The following is a 19,870-nucleotide window of genomic DNA, read 5'->3' on the forward strand; positions in this document are numbered from 1 at the left end:
AAAAGACTGCATTATAATAACGTTGCTCGCATATAACGTTAAATATTGTAGAAATAAAAAAACAAACATACATGTGCGAAAGATTTAGAAGTGAGAGGCATTAGAAGAATGTTTTTCAAAAATTATCTCTCTTGAGTTCAAAATAACTGTGTATGGCTTTAAAAGACATGTTCTATAATTGTAGCCCTTCGCAAATATTTTGTTTATTAATCTTGGTAAGTTATTTCTGAGTGTTTGTGATCCATATGTTGTTCGCACTGTTGGTATTTTCCAGTATTCCCTTTTACGGGGGGGGGGGGGGAGGTAGGGGGATGCATATACAGGGGTGTTTCCTTGTAACCTAGAAAGGCGCCTAACAAAATCTGATCTGGTTTTTAACTCTTGTTTATCTGCCTTACACAAACGGTAATCATATAGTGTTGCGGCTGAAAGTATCCTATATTTTAAGAAATACTCGCGTGTGTGGAAATCACCTGGGACCTTTTGAGTTGTGCGTAAGAACTTTTTTTTTTGTAGGACGTGTATTGTGTGTAGATTTCCTTGAGTAGTGGTGCCCCAAGCTAAATTACAGTAATTAAGTCTGGACTGAAACAAACTGTTGAAAATTAGCATAATAATATTCTGTGGCAGTATATGACGATTGCGGTAAACAATACTAATCACTTGAGAGAGCTTTATTACTAGGCAATCGACATACATGTGCATCCCATCACATATTTCCTGAAAGATCACCTAATGTTTTAAAACTGGATACGAGAGCGATGGGTGAGGAGTTTGGGGTTTTATTTTTGTTAACCATAATTTTTTTTTATTTTTACGGCGAAATAACATAGATTTTGTTTTATTTGTATTTAATTTGAAACTGTTTTGTCGTGTCCATTCATCTCACTTTTGTAAGGTTAAGTTGGCTTCATCTATTAAATCATCAACTGAATTCTCTATTAAGAGATGCTAGTATCATCAGCGTGAACTATAAATTTTGCCTGAAGGTTCATGGTAATAATATCATTATTACAGAGAATAAAAAGGAATGGGCCTGAGATACCGCCTTGTGGCACATCTGAAGACACGGCTAAGGGACTAGAGAGATCCTGGTTTATGTCGATTCGCTGAATACGATGTTGTAGATAAGATTTTATGAGTTGTGCTGCTTTGCTGGGGTAGCCATAACGTAAGAGTTTCTCTAATAACAGGGTATGATTTATAACATGAAATGTTTTAGTAAAGTTAACCAAAATTCCTAGCAATAATTTACTTTCGTTAATTGTTGTTAATATTAGGTCTTTTTGAGACAATAACTTCAGTTCAGTGCTAAGATCTTTGTGGAAACCAAATAGGAATGGTATTATAAAGTTATGTTTTTTTTGAAATTCAGTAAATCGATTCATAACTATTTGTCAAGTAGTTTTGAAAATACTGGAAGAATAGATACAGGGCGATAGTTACTCTTGTCATTTTTATTACCTTTTTAAAATAACACCGTCACACGTGCAGCTTGCATTCTGCGGGGAAACACCGTCTGGTTTCGACAAAAGTTGCAAATGTAAGAAAGACGAGGGGGTAATAGATCAATTTCATGCTTAATAGGTTTAATCTGGAAGCTATCTATCTATTTTTCTTTGCTGGTATTTAGGTGATGAGTTACATAAATTACTTCAAGTTCATTTACAGTGTTCAAAAAATTCAGTTTGTAATTTAAGGAAGGCTATTTACATTGTATTGCTCAACGGCAATGTTTGCGACGCTAACAAAATGCTTATTAAAAGCGTGTGCAAGCAGTTTACTAGAGAGCTCTTTACCATTTATCTCTAATTTCTTAATCTTTACAGAAGTGGCATTTACTTTTAAGACAGTGTTTAGCCTTTTCCACATAAGCTCAGAGCATCCAGCTGCGGCGGTGAGACAGTTTACAAAGTAGCTACGCCTAGCTTTCTTTATATCCTTATCCAAGCGATTACGGAATGATTTGAATTGGCGAAATAGCTCACAGTCTTTAGCTTGTGTAAATCTGTGGTATAATTTGTTCTTCTGCTCAGTTCTAGAAAGAAGTTCGGAGCTTATTTAGGGCTTTCAAATTTTCCGCCTTTGCCTCATCCAAATGGCTGGAAACTAGTTTCATTATAAGTTCAAGAATACGAAGAAAGATGTCGTAGGCCTTATTTGCGTCACAACACTTCAACACTTCCTACCAAAAAGTATGTTTTATTTGACCACGAAATTGAGATAAAGTTTCTTCTGTAATTCTCTGGACAAAATGTTTTAATTTCGGCCTCTTATTACGTATATGTATGTTGCAACAAAGAGATATAGGTAGTTGATCACTTATATCATACGCGAAAACCCCTGCTTTCACATTTGCATAATTTATATTTTTTAAAGAGATATCAATTAAAGATGAGGGATGTTGAGTTATTCTAGTGGGTAAATTATTTACATAAACTAGGTCATTTACTATAAGTAAAAAAGGCACCAGCTCGTTTGTGATGTCATTGTTTGTGATGTCAAACTGTTACGCGTTGGCCCAGTCAGGGAACTTTTTTCTCCTCCTCTATAACTTTCCTCCCCCTCTCCCCCTCCCCAGTTCAGAGTAGCCTACCGGGGCTCAGCCCTGCTTAACCTTCCTGACCTTCTCTTTGTGTTCTCTCTCTCTCTCTCTCTCAAGCTTTTCCTTGAGAGAGTCATTTTTCATCATATTAATATTAATTTTGCCACCAAACACAACATCTAAGTGATTTTCGTTAACGAACTCTGCAGTTATTTCAAGATAACTAAAAAGTGGAGCCGTACCACCACTGGGAGGACGGTACCAGACAGTTAATACTATAATTTTCACTTTAATTGACAGCAATTTACAGTCATATGTAGTGACAGAAAGTTCAGATAGTAATTCACAAGTAAATGCATACACCGCCACCGCGTGAATAGGAATGCTTTAAATAATATGTAGTGTAGGATGTAAGGCATGAAACATCAAGATCATTCATACACCATGTTTCTGTTAATAATATTGCATCAAATGAAAAACGGAGTTGCATTTCCGATGGAGGCGGGAATGTTGTAGGGTCATGTGCTCAGATTCGGGTGCACCTTAAAGAACCCCAGGTGGTCGAAATTTCCGGAGTCCTCCACTACGGCGTCTCCCATAATCATATGGTGGTTTCGGGACGTTAAACCCCCTTATCAATCAATCAAGGAACAAACAAAGTTCGGGCTTTTTATTTATAACAAAATGAATATTTAGGTGAGAGCATTTAAATGATTTGAGGAACGGTTTCCCGATGTATTGCTCAAACACTTGGGGCAACACGTAGGTGTCAACGTTTGTGTCTGCCATTGATTTAGCAAATCACATGGCTCTTAGCCTAATTTGTTCAGATCATCTGGTGTGGAAATCACCAGCGCCTGTTCACCGCCCGCTTTGCGAACAAGTACCCAACCGTTGTTGTGCCACACATACTTGTACATTGCCCTTTTGGCCCAGTTGTTTTGTTTCAAACAGAAGAGCACGTGTTCCTTTGGTCACACTTTCCTTCATGAAGACCTCATCATTCCTGTCACTCAGTTTCTTTCGGTTCAACAACCTCCGATCCCTATCAGTCTGCTTGGTAAAGTGACAGATACTGCCGGGTCTTTCTTAGACGGTAGGCGGTGAACCACGACCACGTCACTACCCGATAGCTGTGAAAGCTCAAGTTGCGTGGTGAGTTCGTTTAGCTTGTCAATCAAGTTTTCTTTTTCTGTCTGTTCGATGCCAAGAAATTGACGATAAATATTTTAATAATTATTCAAGGTAAATAATAAATAATATTTTCTCTAGGGTGTGGCCATGCACATAACGTGATGTCAGAATATTAAATATACCTAAATACCTTGTCGAATGCAAGCGTGACAACGCTTAGTTGCATTTTATTATTAGAGGCAAAAGAATTCATCGTGACGGTGACTTTTCAACCTGCTGAAAAGTGTCAGCCACACTGTTTTAAGTGGAGCACAATGCACTTAGTTAGAGTTTGGAATTCCAGCTTTAGTCATTGTCAGTTTTCTGCGCCTCGAGCACAATAGTCGAATACTTATAGTTTTGTCAAAGCCCCGCACTATTTTCAGTTCTTTGCATCTTTTAGTACCCTTTTTCTCATATTTCCCCAAGAATGTGCTTTCAAGAAGGAAAGCTTTTCAGACCTTATGCAAGGTGGCCAAAATAAAATTGATGTTTTCTCTGGCATTAAGGTAATATCGATGGCCCTGTGAATATCATTGGCCCACAATAAGATGTTATCACCTCCACTTCCTCTGTACACCTGAGGTGACCAAATATTTTATACAATGTTTCCCGTAAGTCTACACTCTTCAGTCAGATGTGCTGTACGTCTTTCACGTACAAGTATTGATTGATACGCGGGGTTTAACGTCCCTAAACCACCATATGATTATGAGAGACGCCGTAGTGGAGGGCTCCAAATATCGGCCACTTTGGGTTCTTTCACGTGCACCCTAATATGAGCACACGAGCCTACAACATTTCCGCCTAAATCGGAAATGCAGCTGCCGCCGCCGGGATTCGATCCGAACAGAAAGTACATTTCTCTTTTATAGGCCTAAAGAATAGTAAAGCGCGCGATATTGATGACATTCAAATTGGCCCAATTAAACACGTACTAGTGCCTCCTAGTGCCTCCACTAACCTCTCTGTTTAATTTGTGTCTAGCCACAGGAGTTTTCCCAGAGAAAATGCAGCACTAAAGTTAACGTGTTGTACAAATCGGGAAATAAGAATGACTTCTCAAATTACCGTCCAATCGCAATATTGCCTGTTATTTCTAAAGGGCTAGAAAAGGTTATCTGTAAACGAATTATATCTTTCTGCGATAAGCATTCTTTGATTGCGCCAGAACAATTCGGTTTTCGTCAAGGTTTATCAAGTGAGCACGCTTTGCTAGCACAAAAAGAAATCATCTTAAAGGGATTTGAGGAAAAGAAACTAACACTGGGTATTTATATTGATTTTTTTCAGGCATTTGACAGAATACACCACCAAACTCTGTTTACTAAACTAGAACATAATGGTTTCCGGGGTGTAGTCGTAAATCTCGTCGAACCTTATCTAGGGAATAGAAAGCAATGTGTAAGCATTAAAGATAAAAGTTCTTCGCTATTAGACATAAACACCGGTGTTCCGCAGGGAAGTGTGTTAGGACCCGTGTTATTTAACATCTACGTTAATGACATAGTAAGAGTTAGCGAGAACGTCGAATTTTCAGTTTACGCCGATGACACAACCTTGTTCCTCCAATCCGACGACGTATCTAATCTTAGTATACTAGCTCAGGACGCGCTAGAAAAGCTACAAAAATGGAGTGAAGTGAATTCTTTTGTTATCAATGCTGCTAAAACAAAGGCTGTTCTATTCAAACCAACTAATAAAAAAATATATTCTAGCTTAGACTTACACCTCGGTGACAAAGAGATCGGGATTGTACAACACGTTAAAATATTGGTGGTCAGTTTCAGTGAAGACTTAAACTGAGATTCTCGTGTGTATGATGTTGCTAAAAAGCTTGCCAAGGCATGTGGAGTGCTTTGAAAATTCCAAGATATAGTTTCTCCAAAATTTAAACTCCTCATTAATAATGCTTTATTTCACTCGCACATCGATTACTGTACCCTCGTCTGGGGAAACACCCCGCAAAAGAACAAATTAAAATTGATCAGGCAACAGAAGAAGGCAATACGATATATTTAGGTGTTCCATACGACGCTCATACATCAACATTATTTACAACATATAACGTGCTCCAAGTAGAACAACTGTACAATTTCAGTCTCTTTGCTAAATACAAACATGGTTTGAAAAGTAAAACCAATTTTCTGACACTGTGTCAGCTCAAAGGACAAGAGACACATGGCGAATACCGTTTTCGCGAACGAATTACGGTTTTAGAAGTCTTAAGCATATCATGCCAAACTTTTTGAATCACCTAAACAACAAAGGCATTACGCCTGATACGCTGACAAACAAGCAGTGGAAAGAATATTTAATTAGCAACCCCAGAGAGTCTGGGAATGTGATCAATAATTCTCGAGTTCATTTTCACTATGTATTATTTTATAGTATCATATTCAATTTGATAATTCGTTTGAATAGAAGTGCATTTTTGCCTTTTCATATGCACATGTACAAACATGAACTGTTTCATGTATTTGTGTTTTCGTTATGCATACTGTTTCAAGGTAGTGTTTCTTATATATATATAAACTATGTTCTTTCGTATTCCTTCTCACTTTGTTCTCCCATATAATGCTGCATTCTTTCAGTGTTTGCGATTTTACATTATGTGTGCGGTTGAAGTTTGCTGCTAAATTTGTTGATATTTTACTTGCTTGTGTTATGCGTTCTTGTACTTTTTTCTGTTTTACTTGCTTGTCCTTTATTTTTTACATCACCACAAGTCTGCGGTCAATCTGCTCAGGGTCAGGAATCCCGTCAGGCTGCTTTTTAGCAGCTTTTAGTTCCTGTCCCTACATCTTTTTTCTCTTTTTATTCTGATTTACATTTTGTTTTGTGTTGACCATTGCCATTGTATGAAAACATTGAATCACTGTACTTTAACATGATTGCTGAAAAATATTGCTAAATAAACTGAAACTGAAACTGAAACTGAATTCAGTGAACTGTATTCACTTATACTGTCTTGATGGCTCATTATTTTCTTCTGTTTCTCTATCCGTCTTGGCGAGAATGAGTGTTCCTGGAAATATGTAACTAAAGAGTTGCCAATTCACCGTTCTAGCAATCAATGCGTGCGTGCGCCTGCAAGCCTTCGGCTGGAGATTTAGAATGAATGTATGAATAAATGATATTGTATTACTGAAGTTGAATATCAAGTGACGCATTCCCTATCCTGGTTAATTAACAGCTTCCATAATGTCCAATAAAACATAACCATACTGCATCGGCATTGCTCATGTCCCATTTATCAGGAGTATTGTCAGAACTGACGACTGGGCCAAAATTTTGAGAACAATGGAATGCTGACAAGCAGATACTGAGCACTACGCGCAAGAGAGGATGAAACGGAACCAAATAGGTGTAATGCTGACATGCAGATGATGTTTGGATGCAGTAAAATATTAGGTAGTTGATGCTGTAGCTAATAGTAAAGGGGGAGTTTTATCTGGGAATGTCACGAACTGCACGTGGCTGATGAACTTCCGACTTTTCTAGAGCAACTGAATTTGCGCCTATCGAAGAGACACACGTCGAGGGAAATGTAGAAAAAAATAAAGCGATTAGATTGTTAGCAATGCGCCCCAGTAGTACTGGGATAATTAGCGCACCTAAAGAGTAATCGAAGATGTTTCGAAAGACCAGTATACCGGAAAATGGCGACTGTGCCTCCGATATAGATTTAGTGCCACATTCGCAAAGTGAGCGCTTAATATTCGTAATTCTTACTATCAAAACCTAACGCAAAACTTAGCCCAAGCAGACGTGTAAAGGTCACTTCTAAAATCTAGTGACAGGTATGTTTCAATTCAAACTAAATTGTCATACATATACCAGCATGGTGATAAGCCTATACCATGCATCATATCTAAGTTTAGCACAATAACATGTTGTTTTCGTTTTGATAGAATCAGACTCAGTCGATTTGAAAATGAAAAATACCCACGTCGACTCTGTCGACCGAATGTAGTCTCCACTTTGTTTATTAACCTTTCGCAGAAACGATTATTCGTTCGCATCTTTCATTCTGTTGTAGCAAAGTTTTATCAGCCACGATTTCTACAGGTATACAGTCATCAGTAACTTCCAAATATCACTCAGATCACACCGTTCAAGTTCAATCCTCAAAACCAGTCTTTGGACATTATCATTACGGTATTTGGCCAAATTCATCAATCCCATTTCAGTTGCTTACGTTTCGAGCACCACAACATCCGCGAGCTCAAAGTAAAAGTATGGCGTGGTTGGCTCATACAGGAAGAGGTAAGCATTGCAAAGAAATGGCATTGAAGAATTTGCAATGCAGAGCACGAGGACGACGAAGATAGATAAGAAACAGAATAGGAACGTTAATCTTGCGCTTCTGTGCCACCTATACATACTTCCACCCACAGTTTCGGTATTTTTTGTATGCACAGTGTACGATTAAAAAAAAACCCGACTTCAACAACAAGGCCTTCGGGGCACTCACTATGCTTTTCGGGTCCATTATATTTGTTCTTGAAATACTTTTTACAGCAAAAGCAGTTATGAGATCACTTTTGGGGTCACGCGAGGTTGCATGTTGTCCGCCGCCGCCGGTGTCCGTAACCACATCGCGCAAAATTAGAACGAAAAACCTTTGCATTGTTTACACAGTGGGGCTTGAACCCGGGTGCACTGGTTGCCAGCTTTTTAATGTTCTACCACTGACTTACACCAGTGCTTTTAATTAACTTGTTGTCAATCTTGCCTTAGGCAGGCATGACCTAGCACCAATGGCACAGTGGGGTTCGAACCTGGGTCCGCTGGTTGCCAGCTTCGTATTCTACCACTGAGCTACACCGTTGCTTGTGACTGTTCTAAAACTTGCCTTAGGCAGGCTTGATGTTGGGAAAGCAATCGCGTTAATACGACTTGTAAAGAGTTTTACAACAGCGAAAGAACAACCAGTCGCCGCACAATGTGATTAGCGTAACGAGTGGGCCGTCCAATGCTCCAACCCATTACAAAAGCTTGTTCTTGTTTCCCTATTAACTGTAGCGCATCCCACTTCAGCAATAATTCCTCATCGTAGTCAGTCACTGCATGGACAATTGGCACAAGATTCCTAGGAAGTGTTCAGCAGATACCACGCTTCTCAGAAGAATGATGAAAAATAGCATAGCAAATGCCGGCCTGCTACCCAAAAGTTTATTATTAATGCTATAGTGGGTACCAAGCAAGTGTGCTTGCAGTAGTTACCCAATAAGTGTTTTGAAAAGGCTCTGAAAGGCCGCTCTTCTAGCTTTCGCTGTGGCTGTGCTGCGCCTACCGCGCAGGCCTGGCATTCTTTTTTCTGTGCCATGAACCTTAATATATATTCATACGTGCTTCCCAAATACTCAGGAAGAAGCGACGGCGTCATATCAACGCTCTGCAGAAACTTGCTGAACGACTGCGCGAAACCGAGATGAAGTGCAGATCTTACGGCAGTAGTGGTCTCCCTCGATGCAGTTGCTGGCCGGAACCCACAGGTCCGAAGAGCCGGTGTCGAAGAGAATGCGAAAACGTTGCGGCGGTGTGCCAATCGTGATGTCACCGTAGTACTGCGCCTGCGTCATGTTAATCAAAACCACGTTCAATTGAAACGCTGACGTGCAAAACCCATTCAAGCCGTGCGTCACCCACCTCAGTGTATTTCCGATGCGGCGCATCTTATCTCGGCCGCCAGGCTTATAGAGTTGAGGTACAGCTCAATGTAAGCAACCATATTGATTCTTTCCTTTACTCAAAAAGTCCTCTTAAAAATTATGAACCTGGCCAGAAGTTACGTCACAAAATATTAAAATAAAAACATAAGTGAAAACAAATCAGTCACTGGCTTTCTGAGAAAGGCTTATTACCATGAGGCATCGTGCTTTGTGTTTCGTTTTTTTTTTTGGGTACTAAAGCCGGACAATTTTTTTTTATGTGCTATTCTTTCCGGTTTATCCTTACTTGCCGCTAATATAACAGCCTTTTAGGAAACACGTCAACTTTTTTGTGTGTGTTTCACAACTCTCTTATGAAAGTATAATGGTCTCAAAAGACAGGTCACGTGTCTATCTTAAGAGATTCATGCACGCGGCCAGTTGAAGCACAGAAAACAAAGGTCAAAGGACTTTTTTTAGAGTGTACGGCCAACGAGCGTCACGTATTTTCAGAAGTTTACAACGGGAAATAGAGTTGACAAAATATAATTATACTTTTCCAATTGGTCCCAATTATAGGATAGGCCGACGGGGAAGTCTCTCAAATGAGTTGACTGCCAATATATTTTTTTATTGAATACTGCAGACCAAGAACTGGTCCAAGCCGGACAGGTACAAGAGGCGGGATATAAACAAAAACACATGTGAAAAAATAAGAATATATCATGAGAAATGGAATCGAAACACCGACTAATAGAACACATAAAAGATAACATGGCAAAAATGTTACATTTTATGGATACATAACATAAAATTAAGAGTGCGTAGATTAGCTCTAAGCAACAGAAAATGTGGGAAGAAAGTGAGGTACGGCCGCTGAATTAAATATCAAATCTCTTGCTGCCTCTGAACATACATAGCTAGAAAGCAGAAATAGTTCTGTAGACGAAAAGATGAGCAAGGGTGAATTGCTTCCGCTTGGACGCGTTATGTTGTTTACAGGACCAAGAAAATGAAATCGCGCGTGATTCGGCACGTATTTCACCCACCCCCCACAATCACACACACACACACACACACACACGCGCGCGCGCGCGTGTGTGTGTGTGTGAGAGAGAGAGAGAGAGAAAGAGAGAAATTGACGATGATAAAGTACGTAGTGTGATCTGCGGATCCCTCATGTCTGAGTTGATTCAACAATCACTTCAGATGTTCACGCTCACAAGCAATCATTGCTTTGTGGCAGAGAGCCTACTGGTAGCATGAATTATACTTGTACGTTTATCAGATGCGAAGTGAGCATGAATAATGTTCCACATTTACACCGTGAGTTAAACGTTTGTGGGACTGAAGTCACGAAGTATTTTCCTTTCCAAGTCCTCTTCATAGTTCGCTTGCCACCTTCGCTTATAATATATCTTGCTACAGGATTTGCTGAAATTGGTTCTTATAAAAAGTTGCAGCGTAACAACTTCTTCAGTTGTTATAAACACACATTGGACCACGACAGGGTGACAATTTTAGCACTAGATACGGCAATTATGGGCTGCCGAAGCAATAATTTGTATAAAATGATTATTTCTTTGTTTTAGTTTCTGCAGTGAGGGATATGTAACATTGTCATGCTACAAATTATCAAATGCCAATAGAATGAATAAATGATGACCACCACGTTCTGAAAGAGGGTTTTCAATATGTCATAAATGTAATACCGGCGTTTTAAAGACTATAAAGCTCACGAATATTTGCTACTTGTCAAGTCTAAGTAAGAGAGAAAGATGCCCTGACGACATAGCCAGATTCACAACGTACATCTATTTCTCTAAAATTAAGCAATATATAGAGCTTCAATATACAGACTCATTGATTTTGACTTGAATGCGATGTGCAGTCATGATTTAAGGCCTATTCATATCCGTTTCCAATATTGATATACAAGTCATGTTTGTTTTTCATGACAAATTTTTACGATAGTGTTTGCTTGAACTTCCTGAAATAATACAAAACTTTATCAAAACGGTTTAATTATGGACAAATGCTTTTAAGAAACAAACATTACCCCCAATAGCAAATAAAGCACTGCAATAACAATATTGATTAATTAATTAAACTTAACAAACAGTAAATGGTCAAGCCTAATAACCGGGGCACCTATGCTTCATAGGAACATAAACGTTTTAAATATAAATATTAGTTGTACATGGCCGTTGCAAGATATACCGCACTCACATCAAGGTAGTTTGTCAAGGGTTCCACGATGACATCGCTTTCTTGTGATCTTCCAAGATGACCGTGACTTTTCAGAAAAGTCATGGGCGCGCCAACTTCATCGTATGTTTCTCGAATAGACTTCATTCGTCGCAAGGGCACTCTAGACATGTGGAAATGTATGTATAAAAACAAAGTCACACCTAAATTTTAACTACAATACAACCTCCGCGAACATCGGAGTACGTCTGTGTATATATCGTTGAAAGATTATCACGGTGGCGAAACTTCTCTTCGAATAATGAGAATGTTCTACATAGTTATGGATATCAAACGATACAAGCTCGGGGTACGATACAAAGCTCAAAACATGAAAAGTCGCTGAACGAGCAATGTCGGTGTAGTCAAGGTTTCGACCAGGGAGTCTGTCTTTGTCGGGGCAGCAGCCTACATTCGTCAGTTGCTATCCTGAAGAAGACAAGTCCCTTTGTCGAAACACCGGCACCAGTGACATTTCTAGTTGAAGGTTTTATCACACAAGGATGTCGCATTTGGTACGTTACACGCCATGGTTAAAGCCCGATTTAAATATATGTTGCTGTATACTACCACACGAACTTTGGTCACCCGTGACGAGTACGTTGGGATGAATGATACTTAATTCGCCGTAAGAAAGATAATCAAAAAAGAATAATATAGCAGTGAGTGTCATACACTAACAACAAACAGCCGCTCAGACTTAAAACAAGGCGTGAATTAACTTATGGTTGTAATACTTCATTACTACGAGCACCATTTAAAGGCATGCTAATGACAGTAATTTCATTTTTGCGGAGATGGTCAACACCAGAAGACAGGTCATCAGACGGGAAACTGGACGCCAGCAGCAAACCAACGAGACATGACACAAGACACTCCGTGCGCTTAACAGGAGCCATCTTAAAATATTTCTTCGCAGTTGTTGTTTTTTTTGTTAGCAATCGCGCTTGTCAACAATGTCGCTAACAAAACCGAACTATGCCTCCACCGTCACCAAAATGACAAAACTCCTCATCGAAACACTCCACTGGTAGGTCATATTAGGGGTGATTGGTGTTCATTTTTCATTTATGTTGGTGGTTATGAGGGGGTGTTTTTTTGGGGGGGGGGGGGTTGCTATAATTGACTTTGGCCAGACAAGCTTCTCTTAAAACCTTCGGCTTCAGAAAATACAAACCGATAACAGTCGTATCGAAACCATGGTCTTCGAATTTGTAGGGCGAAAAAAAAATTCGCCTAAAAACATTTTGCCACATTCTCAAGAAGTTTTCCGGATTCGCGTAAATGAAACTGGCTGCCACTAGATCTATGAATTCCGAAAGCGTTATTTTCTACTCTTTTTTTTCTGCTTTTTTTTCTTTTCTTTTGCTTGTGTATAGGAAATGACCAACGAGGAGAGAAAATGTCATCGCATTCTGCACTGAAGAGAAATTCAGGCTCTTCTGTGCCTCTTTTTCCCACATTTACGGAAAGTTCTCATATGCAGCATCTGACTTTCTCTTAAGAATAATTCATTCGTGCTAGCTTACTTGTAGACACGGGGCCCATATTTTTGTGTCGCCACTGTCTTCGGGCAACAGCACCATTCTCAGATATCAAAAGCTGGGAATTATATTCAGTAATAACAACCGGCCGCATTCACAATAGGCACAGCAGCGTACCACAGTGACAATAGAGAAAAAACAAAACATATCCTACGAAGTTGCCTTTGAAGAAGGAAAAAATTGATACTGGAGAAGCTCTGAATACGCTCCTTAAAATGTTGCCTTACAAAATTGATATGTGAGCAAGTTACGAATAGGCAGGAATTGGTCTAGTTTATACAATTTAAGCGACAAGCTCTAGTAAAAGTAAGAAATTGTGAGAAAGACAACAGTAATGAAACGACAGTCTTTACTAAATTTGTTGTGACCAATCCATGTGTTCAATATTGAACTTACATGCACCAACAGCTGCCCCTTTTCACGCGAAAGAAACTATCACTCTAAAAACTAAGGGAGTACCAATCACTCTCTTTGGGAGAGTACTTTGTTGTCTCATATTTCACTCTTTTTTCAAGAGTAAATCACATCTTGTTGAGTCAGAGCACAGTGATTCTCCCTGAACGAGTCAAAGCACTCCTCCTCCACAGAGTAACATAACGCTGCGCGAAGTACAGTAGCATAACCCCACAGAAGAGACTAGCAGTACACCTCTCAAAAAAAAAAATTGCAGAAGTTGGGCAGAAATTGGGCTTTTAATTGTTTTTCATTGATTTCCTCACGTGCAGATTGTCAGGGTGACTAAATGTGAGCACTGCGAAAAAAAAGAAAGGAAAGGTTTAAAAAAAGAGAGTGGGACTCGAACTTCTGATTACTGAACGCACGGCTCATTGTGAACCCAGCACGGCAACCACTGCACCAAACTGAAACCAGATCATTGGTGAATAATTTTTCGTGTCGCAAATAATGTTTGTGGCGTGTCTGCATGTTTTTGTTGTTGAAGTGCAGATCTGAGTGCCTGCGCTCTTATCAAAACCAGCCGGACTATCGATAACGTGTTTAATGTGTTTTTTTTTTGCGCTTCTTGAGATCAGAATGTCTATCTAACACGTTTTTTTTTTACAGCAGAAAAAAGAATATTAGCGCAAACTATTATATGAACAGAATTTCCACAAACTCGCTCAGTGGTTAGTCATTTCTGCATAATTAATATTGCGCTTCTGAAGTGTACATTAAAAACTTTACTTTTTTTTAACCCTCTTGGACATGCGCCGCCATGGTGGTCTAGTGGCTAAGGTACTCGGCTGCTGACCCGCAGGTCACGGGCGGCTGCATTTCTAATGGAGGCGGAAATGTTGTAGGCCCGTGCGCTCAGATTTGGGAGCACGTTAAAGAACCCCAGGTGGTCGAAATTTCCGGAGCCCTCCACTACGGCATCTCTCATAATTATATGGTGGTTTTGGGACGTTAAACCCCACATATCAATCAATCAACCCCCTTGGACTTATTTTTGGTCATTCTTGTTCACGTTCTACGACTAAAGCCACCATATTTCACTGTATCTGTACCGTACGTTAGCCTTACGGCACCATACTCGTGTGCGATGGTCGTAGTGAAAAACATGAATATTAATATAAGCAGACTGTCATAGCCGTTTACTTCGAATTCAAATCGTAACCGATTGAATAAGATAGTATTCGCTTATTTCACTACACAGATCCGAAGCTAAAAAATGGAGTTATTCGGAGTTCCAACTGCTTTCCTGGGCGATGAAGTTCACAGGCGTGCGCTGAAAACACTGTTCTTTTTGTTAATTGTCTTTAACGCCTCAACAAATGAATGCAGTACGTTTTACTGCATATGTATGCTTATTAGGTGGTGATAATCGCTCGCGGTGTGCCGAGGCATCTTTATGTAATCCAGATCAAGAGTATAGCCACGTTTTACTCTCTCATGCCGGAAGAGTATATGGGTACTCCTCTCTCGCAGAGATAGGTGGAGTAAAAAAAAACAGTTTCACTCTCTCATTTCATGCAGAGTGAAAATGAATTTCACTTTATCTGATGTTTTGCTAGAGTAGAGGAACACCCTGAAGAGTCTATAGCTTGACCTTTTTACTCCTGCGATACCCTCCGCCGTTTATAGAGTATACATTTATGGTGACTTTGTTGCAAAAGAACAGATGGAACATTATTCGCATTTTCTTTGTAATGTGCTCACCAGATTATTAAGTCTTTGTGCTTGTTAATGCTTACAGTGGTGTGTCTATTGATGAACCGAGGAACGACAACAGATGGTTCCTTTTTTCGTGCGCTGTGGGTTAATCTCATGGTTAAAATGAGATAAAATCATTCAGTGATATAGCAGTGTTATGGATGAACAAGAGTCCTTGCAATTGCAATAAAACTTGATACGCTCTTTATTTCACTTTGGTGATGTAATACTTATTTGTTTTTTTAGATTACGCACCGTGTTGCTTCCGAATAAAAAAAAACGCTGAGCTAATTGGGAGATATTTATTTTAAAGAGACGGGTCATGCAAACACGGACACGAGAGAGAAATCACAACAACACAAATACCGTCTGTATTATCTTGACTTCTCTCTTTTGTCCGTGTTTCCATGCGCTGTCTTATAATATCTCATCTTTACTGGACAATGGGTCTATAGACAAATGATTTCTTTTTTTCTATTATTGTGTGCAATGTTCCAATTTTATTGCAAGAACCATAACTGCTTCCCGTTATTGAGACTAGGTTGTTCATACGTAAATTTTGGGAGACTGGAACATGACGCAAGCTCTAAATATCTCTGCGTTTTTAGAGATGTGTTTCGTTTTCACTATATGCCATTTAAGCCGGTGCATCTAACATATTTTAGTGTTTCAGGGAGTGTGGGAGTCACGCATCAACAAGAAAATTCGGTGAGACGATAAGTGATGATTACATAAATAAATGCCCAATACGTGCATAGACCATCGCGGCCGATGCCTATAGACCTGTTCGTTAGGGCTTAAGTGCCCCGCCGCGATGGTCTAGTGGCTAAGGTACTCGGCTGCTGACCCGCAGGTCGCGGGATCGAATCCCGGCTGCGGTGACTGCATTTTCGATGGATGCGAATATGGTGTAGGCTCGTGTGCTCATGTTTTGGTGCACGTTAAAAAACCCCATGTCGTCGAAATTTCCGGAGCCCTCTACTACGGCGTCTCTTATAATCATATGATGGTTTTAGGACGTTAAACGCCACATATACATCTATCTATCTATTATGATTGATTGATTGGTTGATATGTGGGGTTTAACGTCTCGAAACCACCATATGATTATGAGAGATGCTGTAGTGGAGGGCTCAGAGGATTTCGACATGCTGGGGTTCCTTAACGTGCACCCAAATTTGAACACATGGGCCTACAACATTGAAGCATCAGTATATATCTTGTGGGGCTCGCTGAATGTCGCAATCAGCAAGACGTGAGAAATCTAATGGAATACGGGAGATGGTCGTCCGTATATTCTTCGTACCATGAGTCGAACTTGTCAGTGTGCCAAGCACTACGAGGCAACGAAGTTGGCAAGCCGCAATCATCTCGATATGCCAGATCTCGTAACCTGCGATACTTCTTGACATTGTCGCTGGAGTCTCGCGACGTTCAACTCTCACAGCTTCTCATCCTTTATTTACCGTTTTTGCAAGGCAGGTAAATCGGGATGATTACCGTTTGTAATCATGCAACATTTTAAGCAACACTTTTAAAACAAGTTACACCACCTGTAAGCTGGCATGAAGACAAGGTTCATGTGTGTGCGTGTTTGTAACTGCCGTCATTGAACGGACTGGGCCCAATTGAGCTTGAGGAGTGGCGGAGGGTACTCCCACCTTCGCACTCGACAGTGCCGAGTTATGTCACAGAGTTTAGTGAACCGATCGTCGCATTCCTATACCACCACAGAAAAACCGTTGGGTGGCTGCTATCTTATTTTTAATTATACCTGTGAATAGATTTTTTCCTATTTTTATTTCTTTTCTTTGCGGTATTAGAAACTTTTGCTAAGTGAAACTAACTATTCCACTGTTGTGAAGGCCCAAGGAGTGCTACCTTCGCGCGGTGTAATGAAACCACTGTCATGAGCGGTCCCTATAGTTCTATGACGCTCATAGCGATGGCGACAAGCACCATAATCATCCATGGAAATATTGAGATTAAGTGCTCGTTCGCGTTAATCTAAAGGAGCTCCCCCGCAGAGCAGCATGCCTGCCATTGAGAATGTCTCCATTCTTAGCGCAAATATTTTCTTGATACTAAAGTAACGACTACGGATATTAATAATTAAAGGTTCGTAGTCTCTACTTGAAATGTCACGAAATATAGCGAGCCTGACGAAAGTGTGCCCACCAGCTGAAACATTCATAAAACCCTATTTCATACATGTATCCCTCTTTTCATTCATCTATCATACCGGACTCATCAATCTTCATTCATTCCCTATATATATATATATATATATATATATATATATAGGGAATGAATATTTCAGTAAAATTAAGACAAGCAATTGAGTCAAGTGACCTGTTCATGCTGTGTATAGCCACCGTGGTGGCTCACAGGCTCAAGTGCTCCGTTGCTGATTCTAAAGACGCGTGTTCCATGCCGGCCACAGGGGTCGCATTTCGGTAGAGCTAAAATGCGAAAGGCGGGAGTACTCTGCAATATCACTGCTCGTCAAAGAAAAGGTGGTCGAAACTATTTAGAGCCCTCATACGGCTTCTCTCATCCTGAGTCACTTTCAGACTTTGAACACTATAAACCACCCAACCATAAACAAACATCAACACGTGTGTGTGTGTGTGTGTGTGTGTGTGTGTGTGTGTGTGTGTGTGTGTGTGTGTTCGCGCGCGCGCCAGGAGAGGTGACAATGCCCCTCCCCCACCTCATCCTCCTGTTGCTGGACCTTGTGCAAATAAATCTATCATAACGACGTACTGAAATCCCAAATGTTGCCTTCTGACACAAAATGCCATCAATATGCCACAAAAGCGGGGGCCAGCTTGTGCTGCGCTAAAGATTTCACTAGACATGCAAGATGCACGGAAACAATGCAAGGTGCCCCAAGGATTCCACTTAATTGAAGTATTCTTTACCTCATCCTAAAATACTCTGTTATTATTAATGCACAACAATATACGCTTGTGTGTCAGTGCATATTTTTGTTTTGTGATGTACTGTGCATTGTGGGCCCGGTGCGAAAATCATGCGCATACGGCATTGTGTCGTATCTAGCAGTGCATCCGTGGTGTTTATCCAACTTACCTTGCATAACACCAGAAGATCAACTCATTGGATAGCCCCGCCGCGGTGGTCTAGTGGCTATTGTTCTCGGTTGCTGACCCGCAGGTTGCGGGATCGAATCCCGTCTGCGGCGGCAGCATTTCCGATGGAGGCGGAAATGTTGTAGGCCCGTGTGCTCAGATTTGGGTGCACGTTAAAGAACCCCAGGTGGTCTAAATTTCCGGAGCCCTCCACTACGGCGTCTCTCATAATCATGTGGTGGTTTTGGGACGTTAAACCCCACATATCAATCAACTCATTGGATAAAGGAGCCTTGGTGACTATACTATACGTAAGTCGTATGTGTTGAAAATACAACCGATTGGTCATACTTTTTTCAGCACTAACGAAATACTTTTCCCGCCAAAAACCCTATGTTGTACCAGATAGCATGCCTAGGCAGCTTGATAAGGGAGCGCTTTCAGCCACAATGCTTCCCGAAGCAAAATACAAGTGCTCTTACAGCTCTCACCTTATTTGTGCCAGCGCTGACGCCAACAGTGCGAACAGCACAGCCCCGTATCTGCACCCTCTCATGTCGAAACGATGCTGAGCTTCGTTATTGGACGACGCTGCCTTGTGACACTCTTTCTAGTTCGTCCGAGCTCGGACGGGTGCTGCCAAGCAAGTGGTTTAGGCACGCCAGTCGACACTGGCTCCGCTGTGTCAATTCCAAAAGATGCAGCACGCAGCGCCACTCTCCGGTGCAGCGTCCGGTGCAGTTGACCGTGTAGTCCTTACACGCTACTCAGCTGTTCTCGAGGGCGATAAAGTTTGTGCGAGGCTCAGCGTCCAGGCAGAACAGACCTAATCGCTATTTAATGCGCAGACAAGCACAACGTCATTGTATTTGCTACACGAGACACCCGCTATGAACGTTAACTCAGTGGTTTAACCAGCACCTCACCATGTAATTTTCTTTGTCTCTAGAATGCCAAGAACAGTTAACTAGTAAATCAACTCAATTGATATGGCACGGCAGACTAGTCCTTCACCTGTTTAGATATGTGTACTAATTACTCTAGTCAGTGGCCTAACCAGGAAGTGAAACACCGGCTCCATACCACCCTCCCCAATTGTTTTTTCGCCATGGCATACAGGACCAAAATGACAATTTCGAGGTGGTGCCCCCTCCGCGAATTATTTCTGCCTACGCCCATAGTTCTAGTACGTTATAAATGCTGGTAGCTATTCTATATGAGCTGAAGCAACTAATTTACCACCCTTCCAGTAGTCCAAATAGGCACAATTATTAATAAATTAGTACAACTTTTAAAATGAAAGAGTTTCAATTCAGGGTCCACCAAAACTACACTGACGTCATCACGAAAATGACATCGGTAGAATGCACGCAAAGAAACAAAGGAAAAGCTTTTAAAAAAGTCTCTTTGGCACAATTACATAGGAGTCAAACCCACGGTGAAAGGTGCCGGCTGCTCTAC

At 40.6% G+C, this 19,870-nt stretch overlaps 1 protein-coding gene across 3 annotated transcripts in view; it reads right to left on the reverse strand.

Annotated features, from left to right (window-relative positions):
• LOC119177017 (lysosomal aspartic protease) overlaps positions 1-19,082 on the reverse strand; it is a 28,199-nt gene extending 9,117 nt beyond the window's left edge. Inside the window, exons 1-3 of one of the 3 annotated variants that reach the window (XM_075877964.1) lie at positions 18,901-19,082; positions 11,605-11,746; positions 9,174-9,297 (exon numbers count right to left, since the gene is read on the reverse strand). In XM_075877964.1, the coding sequence (XP_075734079.1) occupies positions 9,174-9,297; positions 11,605-11,746; positions 18,901-18,965 (331 nt within the window). In that variant the 5' untranslated portion in view covers positions 18,966-19,082. Of the gene's footprint in view, positions 1-9,173; positions 9,298-11,604; positions 11,747-18,410; positions 18,550-18,900 lie in introns of those variants that run through there. The other 2 variants (XM_037428365.2, XM_075877963.1) reach the window with 2 other exon arrangements.
• Positions 19,083-19,870: the final 788 nt, after the last annotated feature.

The sequence above is a fragment of the Rhipicephalus microplus genome, chromosome X (genome assembly GCF_043290135.1).
Source record: "Rhipicephalus microplus isolate Deutch F79 chromosome X, USDA_Rmic, whole genome shotgun sequence".
Taxonomy (NCBI): Eukaryota; Metazoa; Arthropoda; class Arachnida; order Ixodida; family Ixodidae; genus Rhipicephalus; species Rhipicephalus microplus.